General features: G+C 37.1%; 3 protein-coding genes across 4 annotated transcripts; 2 read left to right on the forward strand and 1 right to left on the reverse strand.

The window, feature by feature from the left end:
* Nucleotides 1-2,228: 2,228 nt before the first annotated feature.
* LOC146716766 (twitchin-like) lies at nt 2,229-4,589 on the forward strand. The gene is made up of 4 exons (XM_085468305.1): nt 2,229-2,294; nt 2,427-2,771; nt 2,868-3,206; nt 3,688-4,589. The coding sequence occupies exons 1-4, from the start codon at nt 2,252-2,254 to the stop codon at nt 3,777-3,779; spliced, it is 819 nt and encodes a 272-aa protein (XP_085324431.1). The 5' UTR covers nt 2,229-2,251; the 3' UTR covers nt 3,780-4,589.
* Nucleotides 4,590-8,084: 3,495 nt separating this feature from the next.
* LOC146716767 (signal-regulatory protein beta-2-like) lies at nt 8,085-9,671 on the reverse strand. The gene is made up of 6 exons (XM_085468292.1): nt 9,629-9,671; nt 9,163-9,483; nt 8,718-9,074; nt 8,476-8,604; nt 8,354-8,394; nt 8,085-8,246 (listed from the first exon to the last, which is right to left on the reverse strand). The coding sequence occupies exons 1-6, from the start codon at nt 9,669-9,671 to the stop codon at nt 8,103-8,105; spliced, it is 1,035 nt and encodes a 344-aa protein (XP_085324418.1). The 3' UTR covers nt 8,085-8,102.
* A 9,375-nt stretch (nt 9,672-19,046) lies between these two features.
* Nucleotides 19,047-23,694, forward strand: LOC146716768 (uncharacterized). Of its 2 annotated transcripts, none has more exons than XM_085468242.1 (6): nt 19,047-19,121; nt 19,283-19,621; nt 19,709-20,047; nt 21,549-21,659; nt 22,872-22,945; nt 23,347-23,694. In XM_085468242.1, exons 1-6 carry the CDS (start codon nt 19,079-19,081, stop codon nt 23,470-23,472), a joined length of 1,032 nt encoding a protein of 343 aa, XP_085324368.1. In that variant the 5' UTR covers nt 19,047-19,078; the 3' UTR covers nt 23,473-23,694. The 2 variants fall into 2 exon arrangements, with proteins under 2 accessions (XP_085324368.1, XP_085324376.1); XM_085468250.1 differs by having other exon boundaries at nt 22,872-22,937; nt 23,347-23,411.
* Nucleotides 23,695-26,037: the final 2,343 nt, after the last annotated feature.

A 26,037-nucleotide genomic window follows, 5' to 3' on the forward strand; every position in this document is an offset into this window, starting at 1 on the left:
TAGATTCTGCATAGAAATAAAACAAGAAACAAGAAACAGAAGCAGCGGTGGTCTTTATTTATTAATAATTTACTGGTTTAACTGACAGATTAACAAATGCATATTTTTTTATTTTCATAATCTAATATTTTTACAAAGCAGAGAGATTTACATGAAAGTATAATTTTTCATTTAGGCAATATATTTTGTAATTGTTTTCTTCAAGAATCACTGTGGAATAACATTAAAAGAATGAAAAACTTACCAGCAGGTGGCAACAGAGCATTTGTCACCTTGCTGGGCCAGATGTTCCTGCTCTTCTTCTCAATTCAACTGAAAATCATTTCAACTAATTTATGACTCTTTTAAACAAGTAGCAAATAAGAGCTGTCATTTTTATCTATCATCTATCAGCACTTATAGCTATCAATTTTAATTGTAGCAGCAGTTTTTGTGTAGTAGGTCTAATTGTGCTGGTACTTTGTATAAAAGACAAGAAAGTGCTGAACAAATTAGTGTTCAATTGAAAAAGAACTGCAGGGAATTAATGGGCTAACATTTCTGGCATCCACCCACCCTGCGGGGGAATGCTGTTTTTTTTCTTCTTCCTGTCTTGTCTTTCAGGTTCTGGGTGCCGCAGGTGAGGAGCGTTACGGCTGGATAGCCATGGGATCAAAACGGCCATGTCTGACGCGCCAGCCCCCCCGGTACGAGCGTCGCGGTACGGCGGCTCGAGCAACAGGCTGGTAGCAACGTAAAGGCTAAGAGGATTTTGCGGACCTTTTAGCGACTGTGTGGTTTTTGTGTGATTGCGCTCCTTCCCGTGCTATTCTGCGCCCCCCTCCCCCTCCCGATTACGTCCTTCTCTTTCCCCTCAGTCTACGTCCATTCTTGTTCATAGTCCCGTTACCTACTGCATTGACTGTTGTAATTCTCTCTTGCATGGTTTCCCCCCCCCAAATCCCTCCATAAGCTTAAACTTGTTCAAAACTCTGTTGCTTACATTATTACCAAATCACCTCTGTTCTTCAGGAACTTCAATGGTAAATGGCCTGCATTTGTATAGCGCTTTACTCAGTCCCTAAGGACCCCAAAGCGCTTCACACTACATTCAGTCATTCACACACACATTCACACACTGGTGATGGAGCTACATTGTAGCCACAGCTGCCCTGGGGCGCACTGACAGAGGCGAGGCTGCCGGACACTGGCTCCACCGGGCCCTCTGACCACCACCAGTAGGCAAACATGGGGTTAGTATCGGATCCAGAATGGGTTATTTGTGGATCAGGCTTTTTCCAGTGCGTTCTGTGAATGCTTGAGTTTGAATGCTGGGCAAAATGTTGTTGAGCAGTTTTTGTGGTAGTGCTAAATAAACTGGGGCTAGTGCATCTTCTAGGTGAGGCTGCTGCAATTGTTGACTGCATTTGCCATGAGGGGTTTGCTTGGGCTATAGCAGTTTGTAGTTGGCTGGTATGTATGTGGCCTGGTTTCAGTGTCAGTGGCGTTAATGTTGTGGTTGATGAGTTTAAAAGAGGACACCACTTGTGTGGCGGGCTCTTATTGAGAATTGCTCAATAAGCTAAGGCTTCTTCTAATGCACGTACCTGTCTGCAATGCAATGTTAGATGAAAAAAAACAAAACATTGTCAGTTGTTTGTCATTGATGTTTTGAGGGTCTCGGATTGATTTCAGCCTTTAAAACCTCTGATCAAAGAATTGATAAAACTGTCATTTTCAAATTCTGAATTTGATGGTGGTCTAGATGAGAAGATGGTCTTTAAAAACAGACTAAGAATACAAGGTTTTTCTTTATCACTACCAAAATCAAAGTATTCAGATCACTTTTGCAATTTTTACGAGAGGAAGAAATCAAGAGATTTAGTGGAGAATAGACTATCATGAAATCATGCATTGTGTTACAATTTTTGGAGTAATTACAATCCTCAATGCCAAATCTATAACTGTAGGAATTAGTAGCTATTGCTTTGCTTCAATGATAAAACATTAATCTCAATGTATATATATTTTTAACCTATATCTATGTACAATTTAGGTTTTAAAATACAGATTATGCTGGGGAATAATCAGTGAAAACAAACTGTACAGCTAAGTTTGACTAAAATGGTTTGTAAAATTTTACAGGAAGTGGATTTTCTGTGTTTCAGCCAATGACTGTAATTTCCACTTCGTACCCCCTGATTATCTTGTGACCAAGTCTTCCTTTGAGTTGGAAGACATCAGTTGTGCGAGAGAAGGCTGAGGTACCACAATGATCAGAAGGCTGCTTTCTTTGATTCTTCTAAGTACATTGTGTAAGTTTACTTCTGCACTGAAACATGTGACACTGTGATATAGGGTTGAGTAATATTTGTTAAATTTAAGGTGCTTTGTCCTGTCATGTTCGAATCTAACTGATACCGTATTTTTTTTGTTTTTTTTTTTAGCTTTGACCGAAGGGGATGAGGGTCCTTTCCAGAGCTCTATAACTGTGACTAAACTTGGAGATAATGTGACTCTGACATGTAAAATCCCTAGGGATGATGTTGGGTTGTCTTACTGGTATAAGCTGAAATTTGGAAACATGATTGAAACAATTGCCTCAGGAAGTTTTGACAAAATATCACTAAAGGGACCATTTAACAACTCAAGATTCAATGCCACAAAAGTGGGTGATATCTATTCTCTTACCATAACAAATGCAACCAAAGAAGATGAAGCAACTTACTTATGCCAAGCAGGAACGGCATACATAATGGAATTTTTTAATAGCACACTTTTGGTCGTGGATGGTAACGTATTTTAATTTGACTGTTTTTGTCATATCTGCTTCTAAGCCCAAATAATTACAGTTAATGCTATTTTGTGTCTTTTTGTAATTCACACAGATACAAAAACGCTGCAGAAATCTGTCACCGTGAAACAAACTTCAGACGTGGAGTCAGTACATTTGGGAGATACAATGACTCTGCAGTGTTCGCTCCTCTCTGAGAACAAAGATGACACAGATCAGTGTCCAGATGAAGACAAAGTGCACTGGTTTAAAGGTGGATCAGAATCCCATCCAGGCAGCATTTACCACGGCAGTCTCAGAAATAAAGAGGACGGGAGATGTGACTACAGTCTGTCCAAAACTGTAACAAACTCATCTGATGCTGGGACGTACTACTGTGCCGTGGTGACATGTGGACAGATCCTGTTTGGTGAAGGAACTGTGGTTGAGATAGGTATATTTTTTAAAATTACTTTGTTTAATTATATAGAGATCTTAAATGGTCACACTTATAATTGTCTAAAATCTTTTGCTGATTTTTTTCCTACATGTTAATTCACTTCATTGAAACTGTTTTTATGTTTCAGGGAATCATTTGATAAGACTTTAAAAAATATCTATAATTCTTATATTATGCATTAATGTAAATGTAATATTTGATTTGCTACTGTTACCTGTGGACTTGCGGACTTAAATGGCATACAACTCTTAAACTTCTAAACCTAATAAAAAGCCCAGAATTAATTTCTTAATGCTTTCCACATTTATCAGCATGTCATGGCTCACAGAGACTGACTTAAAATGTTATTAGTAAGTGAAATCCACTTATGGTAAAAACTATTCAGCGTTTCTTTCATGACATTTGATAATATTTTCCGTTTACAAATTATAAATGAGAATGAAAGAATTTAGTGTATTTTGTTTTGTGATTTTAGGACAAAAGTGGGACCCGGTTGTCATTGTGCTCGGCATGCTGCTGGCTCTCTGTGTGATTGTGATCGCAGTTCTTATTTTATCCAGACACTAAAGGTTTTTCTTGCTTTGCTTTCTTAAATTTAGAACATTCATGATTTTTGGAACCAGAATATCAAAGAAAACATTGTAGACAACAAAGGTTAATCCAATGAATTAATAAAACTGATTATGAAATTATTCCTTTTTATACTCATATTGGCATGCTTCATTAATGAAAACATATAAAAGGCCCATGTCATAGCATAATACATCTGGTGGACTGGTTTTTGTTTACTCACTGTAGCTGTGAGACTAACAGTAGGATATTTGACTAACTGTAACACAGCGGTCTCCAACCTTTTTTGCGCCAAAGACCGGTTTATGCCCGACAATATTTTCACGGACCGGCCTTTAAGGTGTCACGGATAAATACAACAAAATAAAACTAGTACTGGTACCGAAAAAAAGAAAAGTTATTCATAACACACGTGACAAGACCCAGGGAAACCGAGTTAACGATTAAAACGATAACAAAATAACGCTGAAGACCGATAAAAACCCTGAAAACCAGACATTTCACATCTGAGCCTCAACTCTCGCGGCCCGGTACCAAACAACTCACGGACCGGTACCGGGCCGCTGCTGTAACATACAAAATGACAACTCTCGCAAACCGCCTTGAATCAGCTGTTGTTTTTTTATTTAGCACTAAAAATATAAAATTTTCAATTAAAATTTTCATTGATTTGAATGAATTTGGTCATAAAAAACATTGTATCATATTGTTAATGCATTTAGTTATTCTATGCTATATTCTGTGTTACATCTCCTTTGACGAATAAAGTACATCACGCCCGCCGTGTTAAAACACGGGGGACTCAGGGGTTGGTGTGTTGTTGTGGTGAGATGTAAATAAAGATGGCTCAAAACATGAATGACACTCCGTGGTCCCGCCATGCCTTATTCTCACCACACCTATATTTTTGTGTTTATTGTTATTGTACTTTTGCACCAATCTCTGTCTTTATTGTTATGAATGTATATGATAGATTATGCAGCAAATTCATTTTCTTCTGCCATTTTGAACACCAGTCTTTACTACTACTACTTACTTTCTACTTACTACTCCTCATACATGTTATATTTCTGTATTTTATTTTTAATAAATTAGCAAAAATTTCAAGAAAACTTTTTTTTTTCCATTTTGTCATTATGGGGTGTTGTGTTCAGAATTTTAAGGTGAAAAATGAATTTAATTCATTTTGGAATGAGACCTAACCCTAACATAACAAGTAAAGTGTTTTATTGTCAACCCATCAAGTATACAGTGGGACAAAATATCGTCCTCAAAGGTGAAAACTGTAAAAAAAAAAGAGGAAAAAAATCAAATATACATATATACAGAAATAAGATAAACTAAGAATAATCACAACAGTATTGTACTTGCATAGAAATAGAGTAAGAATGAAAAGGAATGAGAATGAAAATAAATAAATACAGCTCACACAGCACATACAGGGAGCAGAGTGTAGTCATTAGCACTGTCGCCTCACACGAACAAATTGTGCTGAATTTGCATGTTATCCCCATGTTTGCGTGCCTGCTCTCCGGGTACTCCAGCTTCCTCCCACAGTCCAAAGACATGCAGTTAGTGGGGAGAAGTTAACTGATATTTCTAAACTGAATTGGGGGGAATCTGAGTGTGAATGGTTTTCTGTCTCTTTTAGAGATGGGCCAGAGTCCCTTCCAGGCCCTATGACAGTATCAGAAATAAAGAGGACGAGACATGTGACTACAGTCTTTCCAAATCATCTAATGCTAAAACCATACTACTGTGCTTTGCTCACATATGGAGAAATCCTGTTTGGTGAAAAAAAACTGAAGTCGGAATAATATATTTTTAAATTCATATTTTAGTCTTTGTTTATCTGTACTGATTACTGCTGTATTGATTTCAGTGAATAGAGGTCTTCACATGGTAGGTTCAGGCTTTCAAAGGTTATATGAGTTAGATCAGCTTAATGTGTTCACAGCCCGAAGTGTCACAGTGGTTGGAAACTTACATACTACTTCTTCACTTTACAGACTACAGTTTTTTGGTTATTTCATATGCGCCTTTCTGCTTCCTCTGTCAGCTTTGGTCTGTTTTTTCCTCTGTGCTTTTCTTTGCTTGTGTTTTCTCCTCATTTCCTGTGGTGTCACATAGAGGCACCTGCATTTCAGCTGCTCATGTTGTCTTGCACAGCTTATGGAGGTTGTTGTTGCTGTTCTTGTCACAGATAATGGGTGGTTGATTATGGTTATCAACTTTCTCTGCTAACTCAGAGCTTCTGTTTCAAGCTCTGTCACATCATTTAATTCTTGTTATTTATAAAAGAGATTTAGTAATATTAGAATCAAACATAAAAATGATTTTTCATTTCTGCATCACCAACTGAATGTGACACATACAGTTTGTGCTGCTGTACAGCTGGGCTTCGGCTCAGTCTGTAATTAAATGTGTCCTCTTCCATTCAGCATGGAAATAAAAGAATGAGAAATTTTGAAGAGAATTTTAATTAACAGAGAAGTAAACATGATCAGTAGGTAGTCTCGCTGAAACTCCAGGCAACTAACTGAACATCACAGGAAGCACAATCGGCCAACGGCGTTGCCAGCACCACTAATAATCAGCAATCTTTCACAATAAAAGCATTCAGAACACTGATGTGATGGAGGATCAATATGTTAAGCCAAACGGTGGTTTGTTCACCTTTTTAATCAACAGACAAGGAAAACTGTCGCTTTTACAGGTGTCGTATAACGTTAAAGAGGGAAGGGTCAAGTTTGGTCAACACGTTTTAGCATAAAAACGCATGATATTCTCTCATCATGCAAGGATATGCAGTGTAACACAATCAAATTTGCTTCCAACAATTTTTATCCATCCATCCATCCATCCATCCATCCATCCATCTTCTTCTACTTATCCGGGTCCGGGCCGCTGGGGCAGCAGCCTAAACAGAGACGCCCAAACCTTCCTCTCCTCAGCCACGTCCTCTGTCTTGTCCAGGGGAGCACCAAGGTGTTCCCAGACCAGTCGAGAGGTATAATCTCTCCAGCTTGAACATAAACACTGATTTCAGTACATAAAGAATTTATTCATCACAGACTTCATGATGAAATTCTGTAATTTTTAGGCATAGTTTTATATTTTTATAGTCTCTATGCAGGTATTTTAATGTTGTTGTTGTTGTTTTTTTAACCTTGAAAGAATAAATATATTTAAATACCTTTTCTACATAATATTCAGAGTAAATACAAGGTTTTTTTAGGCTGCTCTTGATTCTAACACAACACAGAATGCTACGTGTATCAAGTTCAAAAATGTTCATGCAGAGACGATCAGACTATCTGTATGGAAGCCCGTTTCCGCCACTAAAAAAAAAAAAAAGGATCCATAACTCAAAATTTCGAGTTATTTTCTCGAAATTTCGAGTTATTTTCTCGAAATTTCGACATATTAACTCAAAATTTTGAGAAAAGCAACTCGAAATTTCGAGTTAGCGCTGCCAATCAGTAATCTACGTGAATGACGTCATTTCCATGTTACCCGGAAGCTGAAGCCCTCAGCTACAAATGCTACAGCTAAGCTACCGGTATTACATCCAGTCGTGAATGCACAGATTGCTGAGTGTTTTCAGCCTGGCTTCACAAATGATGAAATCCCTGTGTTATTAGCTGAATCACATGCTGTTACTATCAGCAAACATACTTTAATTTGTTGGGATCCGTTTTTGAGTGCGCGGTCCTGCGCCATATGCTTCCGGGTAACAAGAAAGCGACCTCATTCACGTATATTTTTGATTGGCAGAGCTAACTCGAAATTTTGAGAAAATAACTCGAAATTTCGAGAAAATAACTCGAAATTTCGAGTTATGGATACTAGCTTTTTTTTTTTTTTTAGTGGCGGAAACGGGCTTCCATATATCTGCTACACTATCAGAGACAGTCTAAAACATGTGCTGGTCTGAGATGAAATTACCCTTCAGTCAAATCTGTGGGGTGTTTACTGGGTAAGCATTTTCAATGTGAGTTGATGTCACCCTGAAAATGGTATATTACTTAAATTAATACTTTAAAACAACCTTGCACTATTTTGCTGAAATGTTAAGGAAAACACTTGGTAATGGGAAATGTGAGGAAATAAAGGAATTTTTAACATGATTACTTAATTTGTTTGGAGGAGTTTTTCTTTTACTTCATTAAAGGCAGCACATAATAATAATAATAATGTAAATAAGCAACAGACATACACATTAGATGTGTGTGCAAATGTATATGTACAGAACTACAACAGAACTTTAAAACATAAAAGCGTGTTATCTATAAGATGAAAAAATCCCATAAAGTAGCTCTAATCCAGCCCAAAAGCCTTGACAGCTGTGTAGATCTGCTGCTCCTCTGCTGCATTCACAACCTTTGTTGTGCAAATATCAATTTTCGTCACAGCAAAGATAACAGCAGAAAACATCTGTGTGTCCTTAATCCAGGAAATGTCCTAAATAAAAAATATTATAAAATTGGAAAATATTAGAAAATATCAAAACTTTTAACCTTTAATTTGTTTAAGTTCATATTTATCAGAATAATGTTAACATTAAGTACCTGTTGTGTTTTCTGATCATTAACCGGAGCTTGTTGATAGTCTAGAAATATAACATTTAATTAAGAATTAAATGTCTAATAATTATTTTTGTTTATAGCAAATGGTGAGTAACTTCAATTACCTTTGTGATGATCACTGTTGTTTTTCTTGGTTATGTAAATGAGGACAGCAATAACAAGGAGACTTATACACATGACAGCACTGAGCAAAAAAACAACTGCACTGGCTGTCTGTGACAACACACTGCTTTCTGGAACAATAATAAAAGTAGTGAGAAAATAAAGTTAGGATTGGCAAAAAGTAAGAGATATCACATCCTGATGAGAAATATTATATGCATTAATTTCAGAATCATTGGGGTACCTTGCATATTCAGTTTAGTTCCGTTTCCCAATAATATCTCCCCACATGTGGCCACAGCGCAGTAGTAAGTCCCAGCATCAGAGGAGCTGACGTTCTTAAGCTGATAAAAACATCTTTTCTGATGTTCAGATCTTTTCTCACATTGATCAGTCCTATTTCCATCAGTGTAAATGATGTTTGGATGAGATTTATTAGATCCAGCTCTGAACCAGAAAACATTATTAACTCCTGGACACGTCTTGTTCTCAGAATCAGAGAGAACTGAACACTGTAGAGTTGCTGTGTCTCCTGGACGCAGTGGATTTGATTCTATCGGCTGCTGTACAACAATATAGTTTGATGTCCTTTCAGTGTTTCCTGCATAATATAAAATGTATTACAATGACATTCTTCAAAAAATACTCTGAAAGATTAAAAAGTTTGTAAAAGTTGGTCTGTTTATTACCTTTAACTAACAAATATGTCCCACTCCATTCAAGATTATGCCATGCTGTGGTTCCACAATGATAAATTCCCTCATCCTCTTGGATTGTCTCCAGAATAGTCAGTTTGCTAAAATTGTTTGCGTTCTTTGCAGGAAATCTTGATTTCAAAAACGGAGAATAATACACAGGTTCTGTATCTTGATATAGTGTCACAATTAATTTAAGTGTATCCCCAACACTCTGCCTGTACCAGTATACTTTACTCCTGATGTCTTTGGATATATCACACTTTAAGGTTGCTGGTTCACCAAGCTGAACCATTTTCACTGGAACCAGAGAATCTGAGTTAAAACACAACAGCATTTCGTATTAGGTTAAAATGTTTTCAAAATATTATTATAAAAATATTATCGATAAATGCTCACAGATGTATTTGACAAAAATAATCCAGTTTCAGATTTATGGACAGAATAAATTTGTACTTACCTCCTTGATGAAGAAGAAGCAACATCACCCATAACACCACCATCTTGACACTGCTCCTTCTCGGGGGTTTTCAGCAAGTTAAGTTGGTGAACTGAGCGTGTTGGGTTAGATCATGAAAGGAATTTGATTGGTTAACACAGAAGACACTCAAAAGTACACTCCCTGTGTACACTCCCTAACCTCATCTGTTTCTAAAGCATATTATCTTTTTATTCTCTTTGTTCACTTTTCACTTTTGATTGTCTATGTCTGGTTTAGTATTGCAAGAAATGCATCAAATACCTCAAGCTCTGCACTTTAGAGGAATGTTGAGTTTAGGGGCATTTTGTTCTTTAGCAGTAAGGCCAGTGTTGGGTGTAATGCGTTACTGTAATTAAATCACTTTTCCACTGAAAAAGTAGAGTAGCTAATTACTGTTCATTTTAGGTATTTTAATCACAGCTACTTACAATGTACTTGTGTTACATTGTAAAATAATTAAACTCGATGAATATCGTTATTTAATTTCAATAATTTGTCTTGTAAACGTAGAAGTAAACTCTGCTGCTTTAACATCGCTGTAGTGCAGCTGCACGTCATTTCGCGCCACTTTCTTTTCCAAAGTTCCACAGCAGTTGACGGAATCAACTATTTGGGATTTCCTAACCTGGACGTGTGAGCATGCATCAAGACATTTAGCAATGCATGTACAGTACCGTGCAAAAGTCTTGAGCAGCAGTTCCCTTTCTTTATATTTCTCTGGGAAATATAGTACATAAAGCAAAAACAGTTTGGACAATTCTGTTGAGCTTGAATGTGAATATTTGATATATTCAACTTTATTCTTATATTGGTTTTCTTCTTCTTTCTTGTATATTGCTTTCTTTACTTTCACAACTTTGTGGTTTTGTTACCTAATTTCATTGTGCAGGCAACTGTACATGACAATAAATCATCCATATCTGACAGCCATTTTCTGCAATCATTTAATTTTCTCCAAATCGTCTCCTAATATGGATGAATGCTGGCTGTAACCTCAAGGAAGAAACTGGGAAGTGTTTTTAAAATGTGGAGTTAAATTTGTTAGAAAATGCATTAAAAACGAGTGCAATAAAAATGGCCCACATGGAGAGAAATGGCTGGTGGTTTATTGATTTCACACTGATGTCAAGTAGGCTTCTACAACGTTTCTTTGCCATTGCCATGAAAGATGACATGAGGTAACTGCTCCATTAAAAAACAGGCAGCAACAAACATCTAGACAAAAACCTTTAATGGACTCAATTTTAGTAGCTGACCTTAGAGCAAATAAACAGTAAAAAGTTAAAAAACACTTGCTTCAAAACCTCTGTATTTCCTTTTTATTCAGTCAAAATCTCTTCTTTTATTAGTTACATTTAACTTATATTTCAGTATAGTATATTTAATAGTTTAGAATAATAGTTGTATTGATTTTTTAAATAATACTTGTACAACGTAGAAATATTTAAGTAAAATTACCAATAAGTCACCAGCAGATGGCAACAGAGCATTTGTCACAACTTAGTCAACATGTTGGGCCTGCAGTGACCTCAGCTCAGTCGTCCTTTAAGACAGCAGCAAATAAGAGCAGACATCATTACTGTTATACACTCATTTTACTCAATAATGAGAGCTAATGTAACAACAGTTTTTATTGTAGTAACATGACTAATTATGGCCTTTTATCCCTATCAAGAAGATAGAAATAAAATATATTTCAAATTTATTTCTAAAATAATTTATACAATTGACCTTAATAACTTAAAAAATTTATAATGAAAAAAAGGCCAAACAAATTTGTGTTCAGTTGAAAAATCAACATTGCAGAGAGCTGGTCGGCTGTCTTATACATGTTATGTTGTTGCTTTGAGTGAATTCTGTTGCATCATATCCATATAATACCAGCTTCCTTTTATTAACAAAAAAGAATACAGAGTTTTATTTTCAATCTGTTTGCATTGAGTTCATTTTATGTAAAAAACATAAACAAGTAACTTAGAATAGGTAATTTATCCACAATACTTTAGCTGATGTTTCACAGGCAGTGAGTGGAAAAATCAGCAGTAATGTGGTTGCGTGTTGTGAATCCACAGGGGGTATTTTTTTCTCTCTTGCTTTCTATTTTTAGTTCCTGTGCAGGGGCTAACTTTAAACCTGTTTCCGCAAGGCAACTAAAGTTAAAGCAAATATTTTGTGCACTAGCAACTCGTAGCACATCACGTTAGCACTTGACATGTGATATGACGACTGTTCTGTAAGAATTTCCATTGCAGCAATGTGGTTTCCTTCATAATTTGTTTAGAAAAAGCAATGCACTGCTTAGTCACGCAACATAGTTATGTTGTAAGCCATGTTATGCACAGCGTCCACAAACATTAGTATATTAAATAACTGATTAGTGCCTATCTTGAAGTTTTGAGATGCCAACAGACAGGAAGCCATCAGTTGTGCAAATCGCTATCTGATATTATAGTCCCTTAATACTAGCTATATCTTATTCTTATCTCTGGGGTGCCAATTAGTATTTGTCAAAGCTACTAAAATGGCCCATTTGCATGCAAAGCGTCATGTGGCATGTGTACTGCAAGGCCCATTTGCTATGGCATATGTGAGGGAGGGCAGTTGCACGTGTTTTAACTCAAACTATAATATTTCACTAACTTTAATCTAGCTGCATATAGTGTCTATAATTTATCTGGAAGTTGAAGTGAAACACAAATTCTTAACAGAAATAACCCTAACCACCTCCCCTCCAGTTTCCTAATGAGGACGTTGCAGGTTTGGTAAATGTGGCTGTTATCAGTGGCCACGACTGGAGGGTCAGAGCACCAGTGCTAAAGAACACATTGCACACAACAGGAAAACACAGCTGGTACCTGACAACATCATACAGAGTTCAAAGGTTAAGCTATCATTTCTGAGCCATTCAGTTGGTTCCAAATTCATATTGATTATATGAGTTTCCTTTACTCAGTATGAATTGGGTTAGAGCCTTTTGCCAAAAGCCTTTTGCTTTTCAAAACCAAGACTCTCAAAGCATAGAGTATGTTGTACATATTATGAAGCCTGTTGTGGTAAATGAACTAAACTTGAACAGTGTTTAAAAATCAAAGGTTGTTCACTTTTAACCAAACTGTGGTTGGTGGGTCTGCAAATATTTTGATCCCCTGACCCACCTCATAAGAAACCAGACAGCAATCATTGTGGTTTCTAATATCTGTCTTCACTTTCTCCCCAATCACACCCAAGTTAACCTGGTGGTCTGCAAACCTCTTCTGACCTTTGATCGATTAAACTTTATATGTTACATATTTAACATCATCACATTTTAACTCTCAAAACGTGACTGAAATTATTTTTATTTCGATCTTTAGCACAGCTGTACTTCTGTGGAGTTTGTGATTGAAAGCAGTTCTTTTTGTACTCCTCTGCATTAATGCATTAATTAAACAATGTCCAGTACAGCAGATTTGAAAACTATCAGGTTAACAGTTACAGCTAAAAATAGCTTGCCGAGGCTTGTTTTCAGTGAGCTACATATCCTGTTGATACCAAAATTCATATGCGTTCTGAGTAAACAGGTTTTGGCGGGGTGTCGGAAGCAGAGAAGTAGCCAGCCACAGCCTGCATCGCACAGTTCAGCCGCCACATGTGGCTTTGCTTGTTCTCTCACAGACGCTGACGTACCTATACCACAGTGCTTTGAAATGAAAGTACAAGAGCCTTGTTGATTTTGTCAAACTGTATCTGCACAGTTGCATGTGCATTGGTCATTGTTAACTAGTTTACATGCATCAAGCGAGAGCAATATTCTCCACACATAAAAGATTCCTGTCTATGCACCTGTCATGCAAAAATTTGTGAATTCTGCAGAGTCCTGATTAAGCAACGATAAAACATTTGCAACATCTGAATGATTCCTTTATCTGTGCAACAGGGTTCACACTCTTCAGAATTGCACCTGTACATGTCATACTGTGGGTTTTTGTTGGGTTACTTAGAGTTTTATGGTAAATGGCCTGTATAGCGCTTTGCTTAGTCCCTATTGACCCCAAAGCACTTTACACTATATTCAGTCATTCACACACACATTCACACACTGGATGTTTCTCATTGTTATCTAAAGATGATTTTTTTATTGTTTCTATGTTTTTGCATTCTGAGTTCTGTTCATATGTCTGTATTCTGCTTTCTACTAACTCATTTTCCAGTATTTATTAGATCGGCCTGCTTTGTGTTGTCTTTTTGTCAAGTCTCTCTGAGATGTTTCCAATTTGAATTACTTCTTAATTCATTTTGTAGTTAAAAGTCTCCTCTGTTTTGCATTTAATTTCACTATGTGTCTTTGTCCTTAATTAGTGTCACGTATATTTATCTGTGCATCAGAATGATTGGAGGCAAATTGTGACCTTACAGGTGACTCACCAGCCTGGTTGCTTAATTGAGTGACTGGGTTCTGTGGTTAATCTACCCACTGTACCTTTCGCTTCAGTTGTCCTTCAATGCACATATTAAACAAATATATAGGACTGCTTTCTTCCATTTGCACAATATCTCTAAAATAAGAACATTTCATGTCTCAGAGTCACACTGAAAAACTAGTTCATGCAAATATTACTTCCAGGCTGGACGAGTGTAATTCATTATTATCAGGAAGTCCTAAAAACTCCCTGAAAAGCCTTCAGTTAATCCAAAGTGTTGCAGCAAGAGTCCTGACAGGGACTAGAAAGAGAGAGCAGATTTCTCCTATATTGGCTTCCCTTCATTGGCTCCCCATTAAATCAAGAATTGAATTCAAAATCCTGCTCCTCACATACAAGGTCTTAAATAATCAGGCCCCATCTTATCTTAATGACCTTGTAGTACCATATCACCCTATTAGAGCACTTCGCACTAGAGCACTTTGTAAGTAGACCTCTATGCATTGAATCATACTTGTTATTAATCTCATGCTCTCTTCCACAGCGTGTCTTTTATCCTGTCTTCCTTCTCTTGCCCCAACCAGTCAGAGCAGACAGCCTCCCCTCCCTGAGCCCCGTTCTGCAGGAGGTTTCTTCCTACTGTCCCCAAAGTGCTTGCTCATAGGGGGTCATATTCCCAACGACAACGCAGCCCTGCCTCCCATACTACTTTTAAATATCTTAGGAACGACAAGTACAACAGCAGTCTAAAAGCGAAGTGCTCTATTGGGGTGATATGGTACTATAAGGTTATATGATAAGATGGGGCCTGATTATTCTAGACCTTGTGTGTGAGGAGACGGATTTTTAAATTTAATTCTGGATTTAACAGGAAGCCAAGAAGAGAAGAGAAGAGAAGAGAAGAGAAGCCAGCATAGGAGAAATATGCTTCCTCTTTCTAGTCCCTGTTAGTTCTTGCTTTTCACAGAGTTCTTAGGGCATCCTGATAAAAATGAATTGCAATAGTCCAGCCTTGAAGTAATAAATGCATGAACTACTATTTCAGCATCACTCTAAGACAGGATGTGTGCTGGATGTGTCCTATATATTTGTTTATTATACACATTGAAGGACACATCCCGGTCAAAAACTACCAATAACTTCAGCTTTATCTGAATATAAAAGCAGAAAATTAGGCGTCATCAAGATCTTTATATCTTGAAGACGTTCCTGCAGTACACTGCAGTTCAACCAATTGGTGTGTGTTATCTGGCTTCATGGGTAGATTCATTTGGGTGCTATCCACGTAGCAGTGAATATATATGCTGTCACGATATGATTGGCTGGAAATTCCCACCAGGTTCTTGAGTTTCCTTGGCAGGCCTGTCATCTCTTCAGCAGTTCCACTCACCTGAAGCTGATCTGAGGCGATCAGGCTGGAGAGATTTAAGCTCTACGCTGACGTTCCTTCACTGGCAGTTGGTAATCGGCTCTCCATGCTCCATGTTCTTGTTGCGACATGCTTTACTTACCTTGTTTTCTTGTACCATAGCTCTCCCACTGTTTCCAGCTACTGTCAAGTTCAACCAGTGCTAGATCAATAAACATTGTTAAACACTGTGCCACCTCCGCTTTGGGTTTCTGCGTTTGGGTTCAGTTCAGTTCTGCCTTTTCGGCCATTTTTCGGCCGTATTTTATGTCTTCAACTGATCCTGAGTCTATTAGATAGATGTGATTCAAACCACTGCAGTGCAGAACCTTCAATATCTACAGCATGCTATGATTGCTGAAGTAAAATATTATCGTCAACAGGATGAGCACAGAGATGAATCGACTGTCACAGGCCATAAGAAGATCATTTGTAACGTTCACAAATTCTGTTTTGTTACGGTGATGAGCTCTGAAACTTGATTGGAAATCTTCAAATAAACCATCCCTCAGCAGATGATCAGTTAGCTACCCTTTCAAGAATTTTTGAGATAAGAGGTAAGGTTTGAGATTGGCCTATAACTGACACAGTGTCAAGTAATGACATGTAAGTGAAATTTTAAATACTGCCATATTGAAGGCCTGTGGTACATAGCTGATAAATAGAGATTAACGCGTTGATCAGTGGTATGACTTCCTTTTCAGTCTTGTGGGGATGTGGTCTAAAAGACTGATGGTTTTCAGGAAGTTCACTCAGAAATTCAGAAACTCAATTGGAGAAAAAGCAAATATCCTAAAGCCTACTCTTTCAGTCCACTCACTCTCTCTCACTCACTTCCACATTTTAATCATCATGTTTTATTTTTACATACATTCAAAATCCATGTATTACTTAAACCTGACATTTTCTCAGTACATGTTTATTTAAATAAAATAGGAATTTGTGGTCACGGTCTGCGGGAGGCAGACCGAGTAAAGAATGAGTGGAGGACCCAAGTGCGGACACTGACGAGGAGACGGAATTAACTTTAACGAAAAATGAGCCTTTTTTGGGGGCTGATACTTAAGCATACAAAAATAAAGCAAACAGGCTGAGACCAAACTGAGACAACTATGAATAAACTGTGACAAGACTAGAGAGACAATGAAAGCTATGAAGACTGATAATACTATGAAACATGAAGGGACACTATGAAGTCTAAAATGAGACATGGGGGAGGGAACACAGACGACACCACACTGAACGCAGGAAGATTGTGAGCTTAAATACACACATGAGGTGACCGGGGGAAGTGGAGACACATGAGGAAACAGCTGACTAGGATGAACATAATGATGCCACAGTGGAAGTGAAAACTAAGTACATAGAACATGGAAACAAGACTTCCAAAAATAAACAGGAAACATTACGAGACATGACAGGAATTTGACCACAGAGACATGAAACATGACAGGTAGACATGAAGCAGGGAGACTTAGAACAGGGGAGAAGACACAAAAAGATCTACAAAGCAAAGGACTAACACAGCAACCTAGGCATCGTAGCACTTAATAAGGTCAATTAAACTGAAACTAGAACACAAGTGGAAAGCAAAATACAATAAAACTCAAACACTGGGGTTTCATTATTTATTTATGTAACCTGTAGTGTCTCATGTCTCATTTCCTGAGATTAGAGGATTACCATTCTGCTCTGAAGTGGTAAGGCCCACCAACCAGCATGTGTACAGTGAACTTTAACCATCAAAACATGAGTTTAGTTAATTGATCTCCTTTTGCTCCAAAGAAGAACTTTAATATCATAAGCCGCATTTATTTCTCACGCTTTATTTCAGTTTCATTCAAAGTTTCATCTTTCATTTCAGCAATAAAGCAATTGATTTGCACTATGGAAATATTTTAGTCAATATGTGGTGCAGGTTTTGAAAAATCACAAAAGTTTATAAATTAAAATCAAACTAACATCCACACATAGCTTGAAAGGGTAAAAAGGAACAAACTTTATTCATTTCACATACAAAAGCTAAGTTACAAGAATTAACAGGATTCTTGAAAATACTGAAATTATACCCTAAACCACCCGAAACCTAACAAACCCAAAGACAAACACCAGTATTTTACTTCATTACATATTTGTTTTTGAGTGGGAGTCCAGTAGCGTCAGTAACCTCAGTAGACAACTGCACTGAAAACAAAGTCGCAAAGCACTTAGTATTATACAAAATTTAATCCAATGATTCATGTTCTTGGACAAGAGTTGGCAGTTAAACTCAGTCATGTAAATAATGAATTACACCTCCATTTATACTGCTTTAATATTAAGCTTTGCTTTATTTGAGTGGGTTTAGAAAACAATGAATAAAACAAAAGCTGCTTAGAGAAAGATCAGAACATGCTGTGTATGAGAAGTTATTTCTTGAGACCGAAGTTAACGGTTAGCTTACTGAATGTATGAAACAATTACTGTCACATGGATTGCCATGAGACAACGCCAGCATAGAGGGAAATAAAATGTAGGTTTGCTATAATATTATACTTTCTTTGCACAATTGATAGCAAGATTATTAATTCACGCATATAAGGGACAAAAAACGTTGGGCTGGGCTGTGTGACTGAGACGGAGAGTTGCAGGAAGCAAACAGCTGCACTGCAGATAAAAGTTGAGATAAGTTTTGCTTACACTCATTCTGATCCCCGCAAAAACAAATGTAAGGCATTATAGATCTCTTGTACTGCTTTGGTCAATGAGGGGAGTGCTGATCTTTTTGATTACAGATAGACAACTCAGGCTTTGCTGTTGTTTCAGATGCTCAAACAAAACATAAAAAATGACTAAAACAAAGTTAATCTTTTTAGTGAACAAACCTTCTAATAGGGTATTTACATCTTACATGTGTGCAGTATTGTAGCTACATCTGAAAGCAACTATCCAGTTGAGTTTGTCAGTCACAGCAAATGCAAAGAGGATCTGCTGTTGGGCACAACCAACCTAACTTTGTTTGATTGATCATTATTTATTTAGTTGTGGCTCTCTGCATTTTTTAAGTCTGGATACTAAATTTAAAGCCAAAATCTGTAATTTGGGTATAAGGATGGTTTTGCTTGCATGGTTGGTATGTAAATTATGGAAAGTGTAAGGTCAACTTCAGGGTGTGAGATGAGATATAATAAAATAATAAAAAATATATTATTTTAATAAAAAAAACTGTCAGTTGTTGTTCATTGGTGTTTGAGGGTATGAGGATAATCATAGTCTCCTAAATCTTTGTTCAAATGATTGGTAAAACTATCTGCTCAAGATTTCTGTGGTTATCTTGTGTGGATTGTTCATCATAAACAAACTAAAACACAATTTTGTTTTGAATACAACTGTATTTCCATGTATATATAATTCAGGTTTTCAAATGCAGATTATGTTACTCTTCCTGGAGAATTATCTTTGAAAACAAACAGAACAGCCTATATTCACTGTAAAGGGCTTGTAAAATATTACAGGAAGTGCATTTTCTGTGTTTCAGCCAATCACTGTGATTTCGACTTTCTAAACCTTGATCCTCTTGTGACTAAATCTTCCTTTGAGTGGGAAGACATCAGTTGTGCAAGAGAAGGTTGAGGTACCACAATGATCGGAAGACTGGTTCCTTTGATTCTTCTAAGTACATTGTGTGAGTTTACTTTTTCTGTACTGTGGGATGTAGCATTGTAAATCATATAAGACAAATTGTATAAGGCTCTGTAATATTTTAAACTGCATGATGATTATACATATTTTTAAGTATTTTGTCCTGTCATGTTCTAACTGCTACTGTTGGTTTCTTTTCTTCAGCTTTGATTGAAATGAGAGAGATTCCTCAGCAGATGTCTTTACATGAGGCTAAACTTGGAGATGATGTGAATCTGACATGTGTGAAAAATAATGCAGAGTTTTCTTACTGGTATAAGTTGAATTTTGGATACTTGCTTGAAACAGTTGCTAAAAGAACTTATGGAAGAATATCCCTCAGTGGACAATTTAACAACTCAAGATTCAGTGCCACAAAAGTAGGTCATGTGTATTCTCTTATCATAAGAAATGTAAGCAAAGAAGATGAAGCAACTTACCTCTGTCATGCAGGATCGGTATATGAACCAGAATTTATAAATGGCACAATTTTGGCAGTGAAAGGTAAAGTATATTCATTTTATTGTTTTCTTTCTATATCTGTGTCAAAATCAAACCAAATACAGACATGTATTTTTGTGAATCACACAGATCCTAAAACTCAACTTAAATCTGTAACTGTGAAACAAACTCCAGACATGGAGTCAGTCAAGCTGGGTGATACAATGACTCTGCAGTGTTCGCTCCTCTCCAAGAACGAGAATGACACAGATCAGTGTCCAGATGAAGACAAAGTGCACTGGTTCAAAGGTGGATCAGAATCCCATCCAGGCGTCATTTACCACGGCAGTCTCAGAAATAAAGAGGACGGGAGATGTGACTACAGTCTGTCCAAAACTGTAACAAACTCATCTGATGCTGGGACGTACTACTGTGCTGTTGTCACATGCAGTGAGATCCTGTTTGGTGAAGGAACAAAAGTGGTGACAAGTATGTTTTTAAAGTCTTATTTAAAATATTATTATTTATAGTGATCATTGTTGCCTGTATTTCTGTGAATATATACTGGAAGTCTTCAGATGCTAGTTTCAGGCCTCTAATAAAGCAACTCTACCTAGATCAGCTTGAGGTTCTGACAATTCTAAATACATTATATAAACATATAATGTTCTCAAGGCTTACAGCCCGCAGACTGTTTGTGTTTGTCATATTGCAGGTGCCATTTTGCTGCCTTTGTTGCCTTTGCTGTCTTTGTTCTTTTTCTGTTCTTTTATGTGAATGTTTTCTACTCATTTCCTGCAGCGTTCTGTGTCACCTAAAGGCCTCTGCATCTTAGCTGTCCATATTGTTATATGCATTTAGTTTAGATGGTTTTATTTTAAGTATGTCAAGCTAGAGGCCACAAACACTTAGGATGCAATACAATCTCAAAATACAACGCTTGATAATAAAATAAAGAATACAGACAAGTTAGTATTAGTTTTGGTTTTTTGAAAACCCCATTAAAGATCTGTGAAGCCATACTTGGAACAGCTAAATAATAACGTGTTGATGTTCAGTAGAGGGTTGCACTATGAAGCAAGCTGAACATAGCCAGGCCTTCTTTGTGGTAGCTGGATTTGAGAAAACCTAAAATCTAGTCAGAGATAACAGGTATCATGTTCATCTTTTTCTGTTAACCTAGATTTAACCTCTGCACAATTACACAAAGGGGACACAATTAAAAAAACTTGTCCAATCAGAACATTATTAGAGGAATGGGGGGAAAAGGAATGTAGTACTTAACAAATGTAACTGATAATTTTCTTTTACTTGAGCTCTATTAGCTCTAATTGCAGCTATGTAAAAACACCTGGAAGCATTAAGACAAAACATAAAAATAAGTCATATATGTCACACAAGCAGTACTACTTTAACTTCAGTTTCATATGGTGGTGTTATTATGATACGACCTAACAAGTGACATGTGTATAAAATGTTTTCCTTCAGTCGATAATCCTTATTGCTCTTAAAGCTTACTTTCACTAAAAATAATTAGCTAAAATATTGGACTTTCAGCGAAATGAAACTAATATAACCTGCTACAGACAAGATTGTGTTTTTATCGTATGTTACCGTGGTGATAAAGTCAAGTCCAAAGACATCTGCCTTACTGATGCTGAAAACTTTTACTTTCAGCTCAACATAATTCATTATCCATGAACCTTGGATTGCAATACACTCTGTTGTGTAGTTAAAAAAAGTGCAGCTGAGGTTGATGAGAAAAAACATTGTCTGTAGGCAATTTTCCATAAACTACGAGGAGAGAATGATTTTATTTTTTATTGTTATTAACTTGGTAATGAGTAAAATATTAGTAATTAATATAAATCAATAAAAGCCATCTGCATGAAATTTAATTGGGTCTAACAGTGAGTCATGTAGATGTGCGCTAGTACACAATTACATAAATGGGATGTAAAGTGTCTGCTGGGATGTTTTCTCGTTCCAGATGAGTTCCCGCTCAGTGCTGTGCTTGTGACGCTGCTGATCTTCTCTGTGCTTGTAAATTTTGGTCTGATTGTCTCCAGAAAAAAGAAGCCAACTTGTGAACAGTCCAAAGGTACAGTGGTGCATCACATTTCCATTACACCACATTTGTGTGTATACACATTAATAGTATAACATTAGTATACAGTAATAGTTACCTTGCTAGTACCGGTTGCCTTTAGAACTGCCTTAATGTTTCACATCAGAAATTCAACACAGCTTTGGACTCAACAAGGCTTTGCTACTGAACTAACGAATCACATGATAAAGCATTAAGAAATGCTACTAAAACCAGGACATAGCTATGTATTAAACAAAATATCTTAAAATAGAGTTGGTTCTTTGTAGGAAACTGTAACTTGGAACAAAATCTAACAGACACCATGTTGAACTGCAGTCCTGTGCTCTGCACCCAGTAATGCACGGCGTGATACATTTTGGTCAGAATTAGAATTATTATCAACTGCATGGATCGATCAGACCTGCCGTGTGAGTCCTTACATATCTATGTCACCAAACTTTAAGTGGCGACTTTCTGGATGAGTCAAAAACATAGATTACTCAAACGTTAAGCACAAGTGCTTTCAAACTGCTTTCATTAGCATGACAATGACTCCACTTGACCTAAGCAGTCATTTCAGCAGACAGATTTTAATCTAATAGTCTATTTCAGAAGTGGTAAAGCAAGAGTTTAGCAGTATGAATCTTCAGGTACAAGCTCAATAAGGAATTAAAAATGATTTATTGATATGCAGAATTCACTTAAACTATTTGGAGATTGGACTCTGATGCCCCATTGCAGCAGAATGAAACACTGGTGGTGGAGATGAAGATGGAAAGTTGGCTGGACATGAGAGAGGCAGGGATAGGGAGGAGGTGGGTTTCACAAAGGTGTTTGCAAGGCAGGATGACAGATTAACAGTGAGATTTAATGTATGCGGAGTGGAGGCTGAATGGCCTGAAGAAGGTGGACAGAAAGATGATTGGACCAGACCAGTGATGTCAGCATTGGAACAATGGTAGTGTGGGAAAGTGGAAGTGATGTAAAGCATAAACTAACCAGCAAATACCCAGGAAGCAAACATAAGTGTGACTACAGAGCTTCCTTATAAGCTTCATTTAGGAAAGACTAAACTCTCAAATGAATGTTTCCATGAATGAAGCTGTTTTTAGAGCAAATGGATGCCCTATGCAGTATTACTATAATCTTGATAATTAGCTTCTTGGATCTGACCTAAAAGGCTTTAAAAATAAATCACTCTTAATGTTTTCTTTTTCTGAACAGGAGGAGAAACCGTCTCCACTCAGCCTCCAATCAATGACCAGGGTAGATCAACTGCAGATCAACTGAGTAATGTGGTACATATTGTAAATACTGCAAAAAACATGATCATAATGTTAGCATCCTACACTGGACAGATGCCATGGGTGGCAAAGTCAATGCAGATTCTTAGGGCTGAAACACACAGCTAGCATTTTCTATGAGAAAACCGAGACATACTGAGATACAGGCAAAACTACAGGGTAGTAATCGACTTTACCTCACATCCTTTCAAAAAGTTGCTAAAAGTAAACTGTGGGAGATTTAGTAAAGTTTAGGCATGAAAAGAGTTTGACTGGGCCTCAGTATCACACTTCACGTTCAACTTCAAACTATGACTATGTTCTGTGTGTTTAATATAAATTGTAAAACTGTTTTAAAATGGTTATTAAATTCCAATTCTGTTTTCTGTCTTCTAATTTCTGTTAATAATCTGCAGGACGGTGAAGAAGTAGGAGTCAACTATGCGGCGCTGGACTTCCCCTCGAGAAAAGCTAAAAAATGGAAGAATAAGTGGGAGCTACCAGATGACAGCATATATTCTGGCATGATAGACTACCAGTAAAATGCTCTCCTCATCAAGAATGAATATTTAACAATTTTCGTGCTGATATATTATTGTTAGTAGCACTGCAAAATAGATTAGGCTAGAGATGGGACATATGTTTTGTAATGCTGGCTATTTAAATCAAAAATATATATGTTAAGATTATGTGGATCTTTATATTATGTACTATCAGATTTGAGTTGAGTAAATCAAACTGAAATAAATATCAATCATAATTTAGTGTTAGTGAATTTTATATTCTCCTTTATGTTTCATGAGACACTTTAAATATACATAAAATTGACATGAACATGACATTCCACAAGAGGATATGCTTTAGATTAAAACCAAGACTTAGCTAGATGGTGTGACAACTTGTAGGGTGTTACTTACAGGATTCTGCAGAATGATGGTGGCAAATGCTGAAGGTTCTCTTTTCAAATTTATTATTGAACCTAAACTGTACCTTGACACTGATTATGAAGTGATACTAAATTTAAGTTTGACGTATCCTTAATAGGGATTGCAGCTTCGATGTAAGATGAAAACCATCCATTCGCTCCCGCTTATCCTTTTTCAGGGGCGCTGGAGCCTATCCCAGCTGTCATAGGGCGAGAGGCAGGGTACACCCTGGACAGGTCGCCAGTCTGTCGCAGGGCCAACACACAGGGACAGACAACCATTCACACTCACATTCACACCTATTGGCAATTTGGATTATCCAATTAACCTATCCCCACAAGCTGCATGTCTTTGGACAGTGGGAGGAAGCCGAAGTACCCAGAGGGAACCCACGCAAACACGGGGAGAACATGCAAACTCCACACAGAAAGACCCCGGCCTGATGTTGGAATCGAACTCAGAACCTTCTTGCTGTGCAGCAACAGTGCTAACCACCGTGCCACCGTGCTGCCTCATAAGATGAAAACATGACAGCTTATTAAGATAATGTAAAGTTTGTTGTTTCAAAACATAAACAACAATCAGATTCTGCAGACTGATGATTGCTTGGTCCTTATTTAATATTCTGGCAGACTCTGTACCTATTAACCCTTTAGAGCCGGTCGGAGCGGGCACGCTCCGTTTTGCGTAACTATTTTTAAATCCCGGTAGCTCTGCAACCATGTGAGCTAGCGCAATAATTTTTTTGCATATGAAACCAGAGGAGTTGTACTTACATCTTATGCCATCAGCTTGTCCTAGGTCACAGTTTCCTTCCCCATATAGCTTTGCAAAAACTGCATAAAAAGCACTTGCAGCAACAAAAACATAATATTCCAGAAACACGCTTTGCCGATCCGATCAGCTGTTCATAACACTTCCTACGTTGGAATAGACGTCAGCGCGAACTTTTGCATGTCCGCCATTACCTGCCCGAAACCGGAAGTGACGTCATTTTTGCGGAAATGTAGTTTTTTTTTTTACCATCAGGGCCTCATGAGCCTATACTGGTGTTTTTAAAAGTTATCTTTGACTTTATGACTTTCTGTGTCGTTTCTGGGATGCTTAGGACTCATATTGCACTGCTGGAAATAGTTTATTTTGATGCATATGCTGCTTTTTTGCAAATTTGCATTATAATATTTATATTCGTTTTTCCTGCAGTATATAAAAATTTTTGTATTTCAAAAATACAACTATGAAGTCACTCAAAATAAATTTCCTGTGGTAGGAAACTTTTTTGTATTTACAGTTTTGAGGGATAAGCCTCTTAAATTTCTCTAACTAGAAATATATGTTAAAAAAGCAAAAACGATTTTCAATTTTTTTGTAGTTTTTTTGCACTTTTTTGCAATTTATGTAATTACTATGCACTTAATGAATACATATTATTAAAATCTGGGCTATAATTGTTGTATTGATGTATAGCAACTTGAAATGCTCCCAAAAATGGCTCCTCAGCATGTAAAAATAGAATATAAGCTCTGGCGGACTTGGTTCTATGGTAGGTCTTAAAGGGTTAACAGATAGCTTTGTTAGCACCTAGTGCATGTTGGTTGCAAGGCAAGCAAGCAGATAGCAGTGTGCAAAATGTGCATTTTATCAAACTGTTGATGAAATAACTTACAACACATTTATAAAATGATAATATAAAGAAACACTGAAATGAAGTAACATGTGAATCCCATACACTCGGACTGGCTGAACATTGGAAACCATCATAATATCATGAGTCCAAGGTTTAGGCTCAATGCTAAGAGAACGAGGCTACTCATCTTGTAATTGCAACTGAATAGGGTATGAGTAGGCTTACTGAAATGCTAACGCTGACTGATAGAGCGTGTGCAACATGAAGGATATAACGACGGCATGGTAAATGGTAAATGGCCTGTATTTGTATAGCGCTTTACTTAGTCCCTATGGACCCCAAAGCGCTTTACACTCCATTCAGTCATCCACCCATTCACACACACATTCACACGCACATTCACACGCACATTCACACACTGGACATGACAAAGATCTGAGGAAACTCAGGATACGCTTAACTAAGAACAAGAAAGTGCAACTCAAAACAGTTGAGTGAAGATCCAGGACAGTGACAGAAGGTGAAATAAGCACATAGATGTGTATTTATTCTGA

The sequence above is a fragment of the Copadichromis virginalis genome, linkage group LG2 (genome assembly GCF_057382275.1).
Source record: "Copadichromis virginalis isolate Kocher_CV1m ecotype Utaka linkage group LG2, C_Virginalis_male_GT1.1, whole genome shotgun sequence".
Lineage (NCBI taxonomy): Eukaryota > Metazoa > Chordata > Actinopteri > Cichliformes > Cichlidae > Copadichromis > Copadichromis virginalis.

What these genes read in the sequence shown, in the direction of transcription:
- LOC146716766 (XM_085468305.1), top strand. Translation starts at nt 2,252, where the DNA reads ATGATCAGAAGGCTGCTTTCTTTGATTCTTCTAAGTACATTGT. An exon ending in CACACTTTTGGTCGTGGATG is followed by an intron (nt 2,772 to 2,867) that starts GTAACGTATTTT and finishes TAATTCACACAG; the next exon opens with ATACAAAAACGCTGCAGAAA. An exon ending in AGGAACTGTGGTTGAGATAG is followed by an intron (nt 3,207 to 3,687) that starts GTATATTTTTTA and finishes TTGTGATTTTAG; the next exon opens with GACAAAAGTGGGACCCGGTT.
- LOC146716767 (XM_085468292.1), bottom strand. Translation starts at nt 9,671, where the DNA reads ATGGTGGTGTTATGGGTGATGTTGCTTCTTCTTCATCAAGGAG. An exon ending in AACTAAACTGAATATGCAAG is followed by an intron (nt 8,605 to 8,717) that starts GTACCCCAATGA and finishes TTATTGTTCCAG; the next exon opens with AAAGCAGTGTGTTGTCACAG. An exon ending in CAACAGTGATCATCACAAAG is followed by an intron (nt 8,395 to 8,475) that starts GTAATTGAAGTT and finishes TTATATTTCTAG; the next exon opens with ACTATCAACAAGCTCCGGTT.
- LOC146716768 (XM_085468242.1), top strand. Translation starts at nt 19,079, where the DNA reads ATGATCGGAAGACTGGTTCCTTTGATTCTTCTAAGTACATTGT. An exon ending in CACAATTTTGGCAGTGAAAG is followed by an intron (nt 19,622 to 19,708) that starts GTAAAGTATATT and finishes TGAATCACACAG; the next exon opens with ATCCTAAAACTCAACTTAAA. An exon ending in AGGAACAAAAGTGGTGACAA is followed by an intron (nt 20,048 to 21,548) that starts GTATGTTTTTAA and finishes TTCTCGTTCCAG; the next exon opens with ATGAGTTCCCGCTCAGTGCT.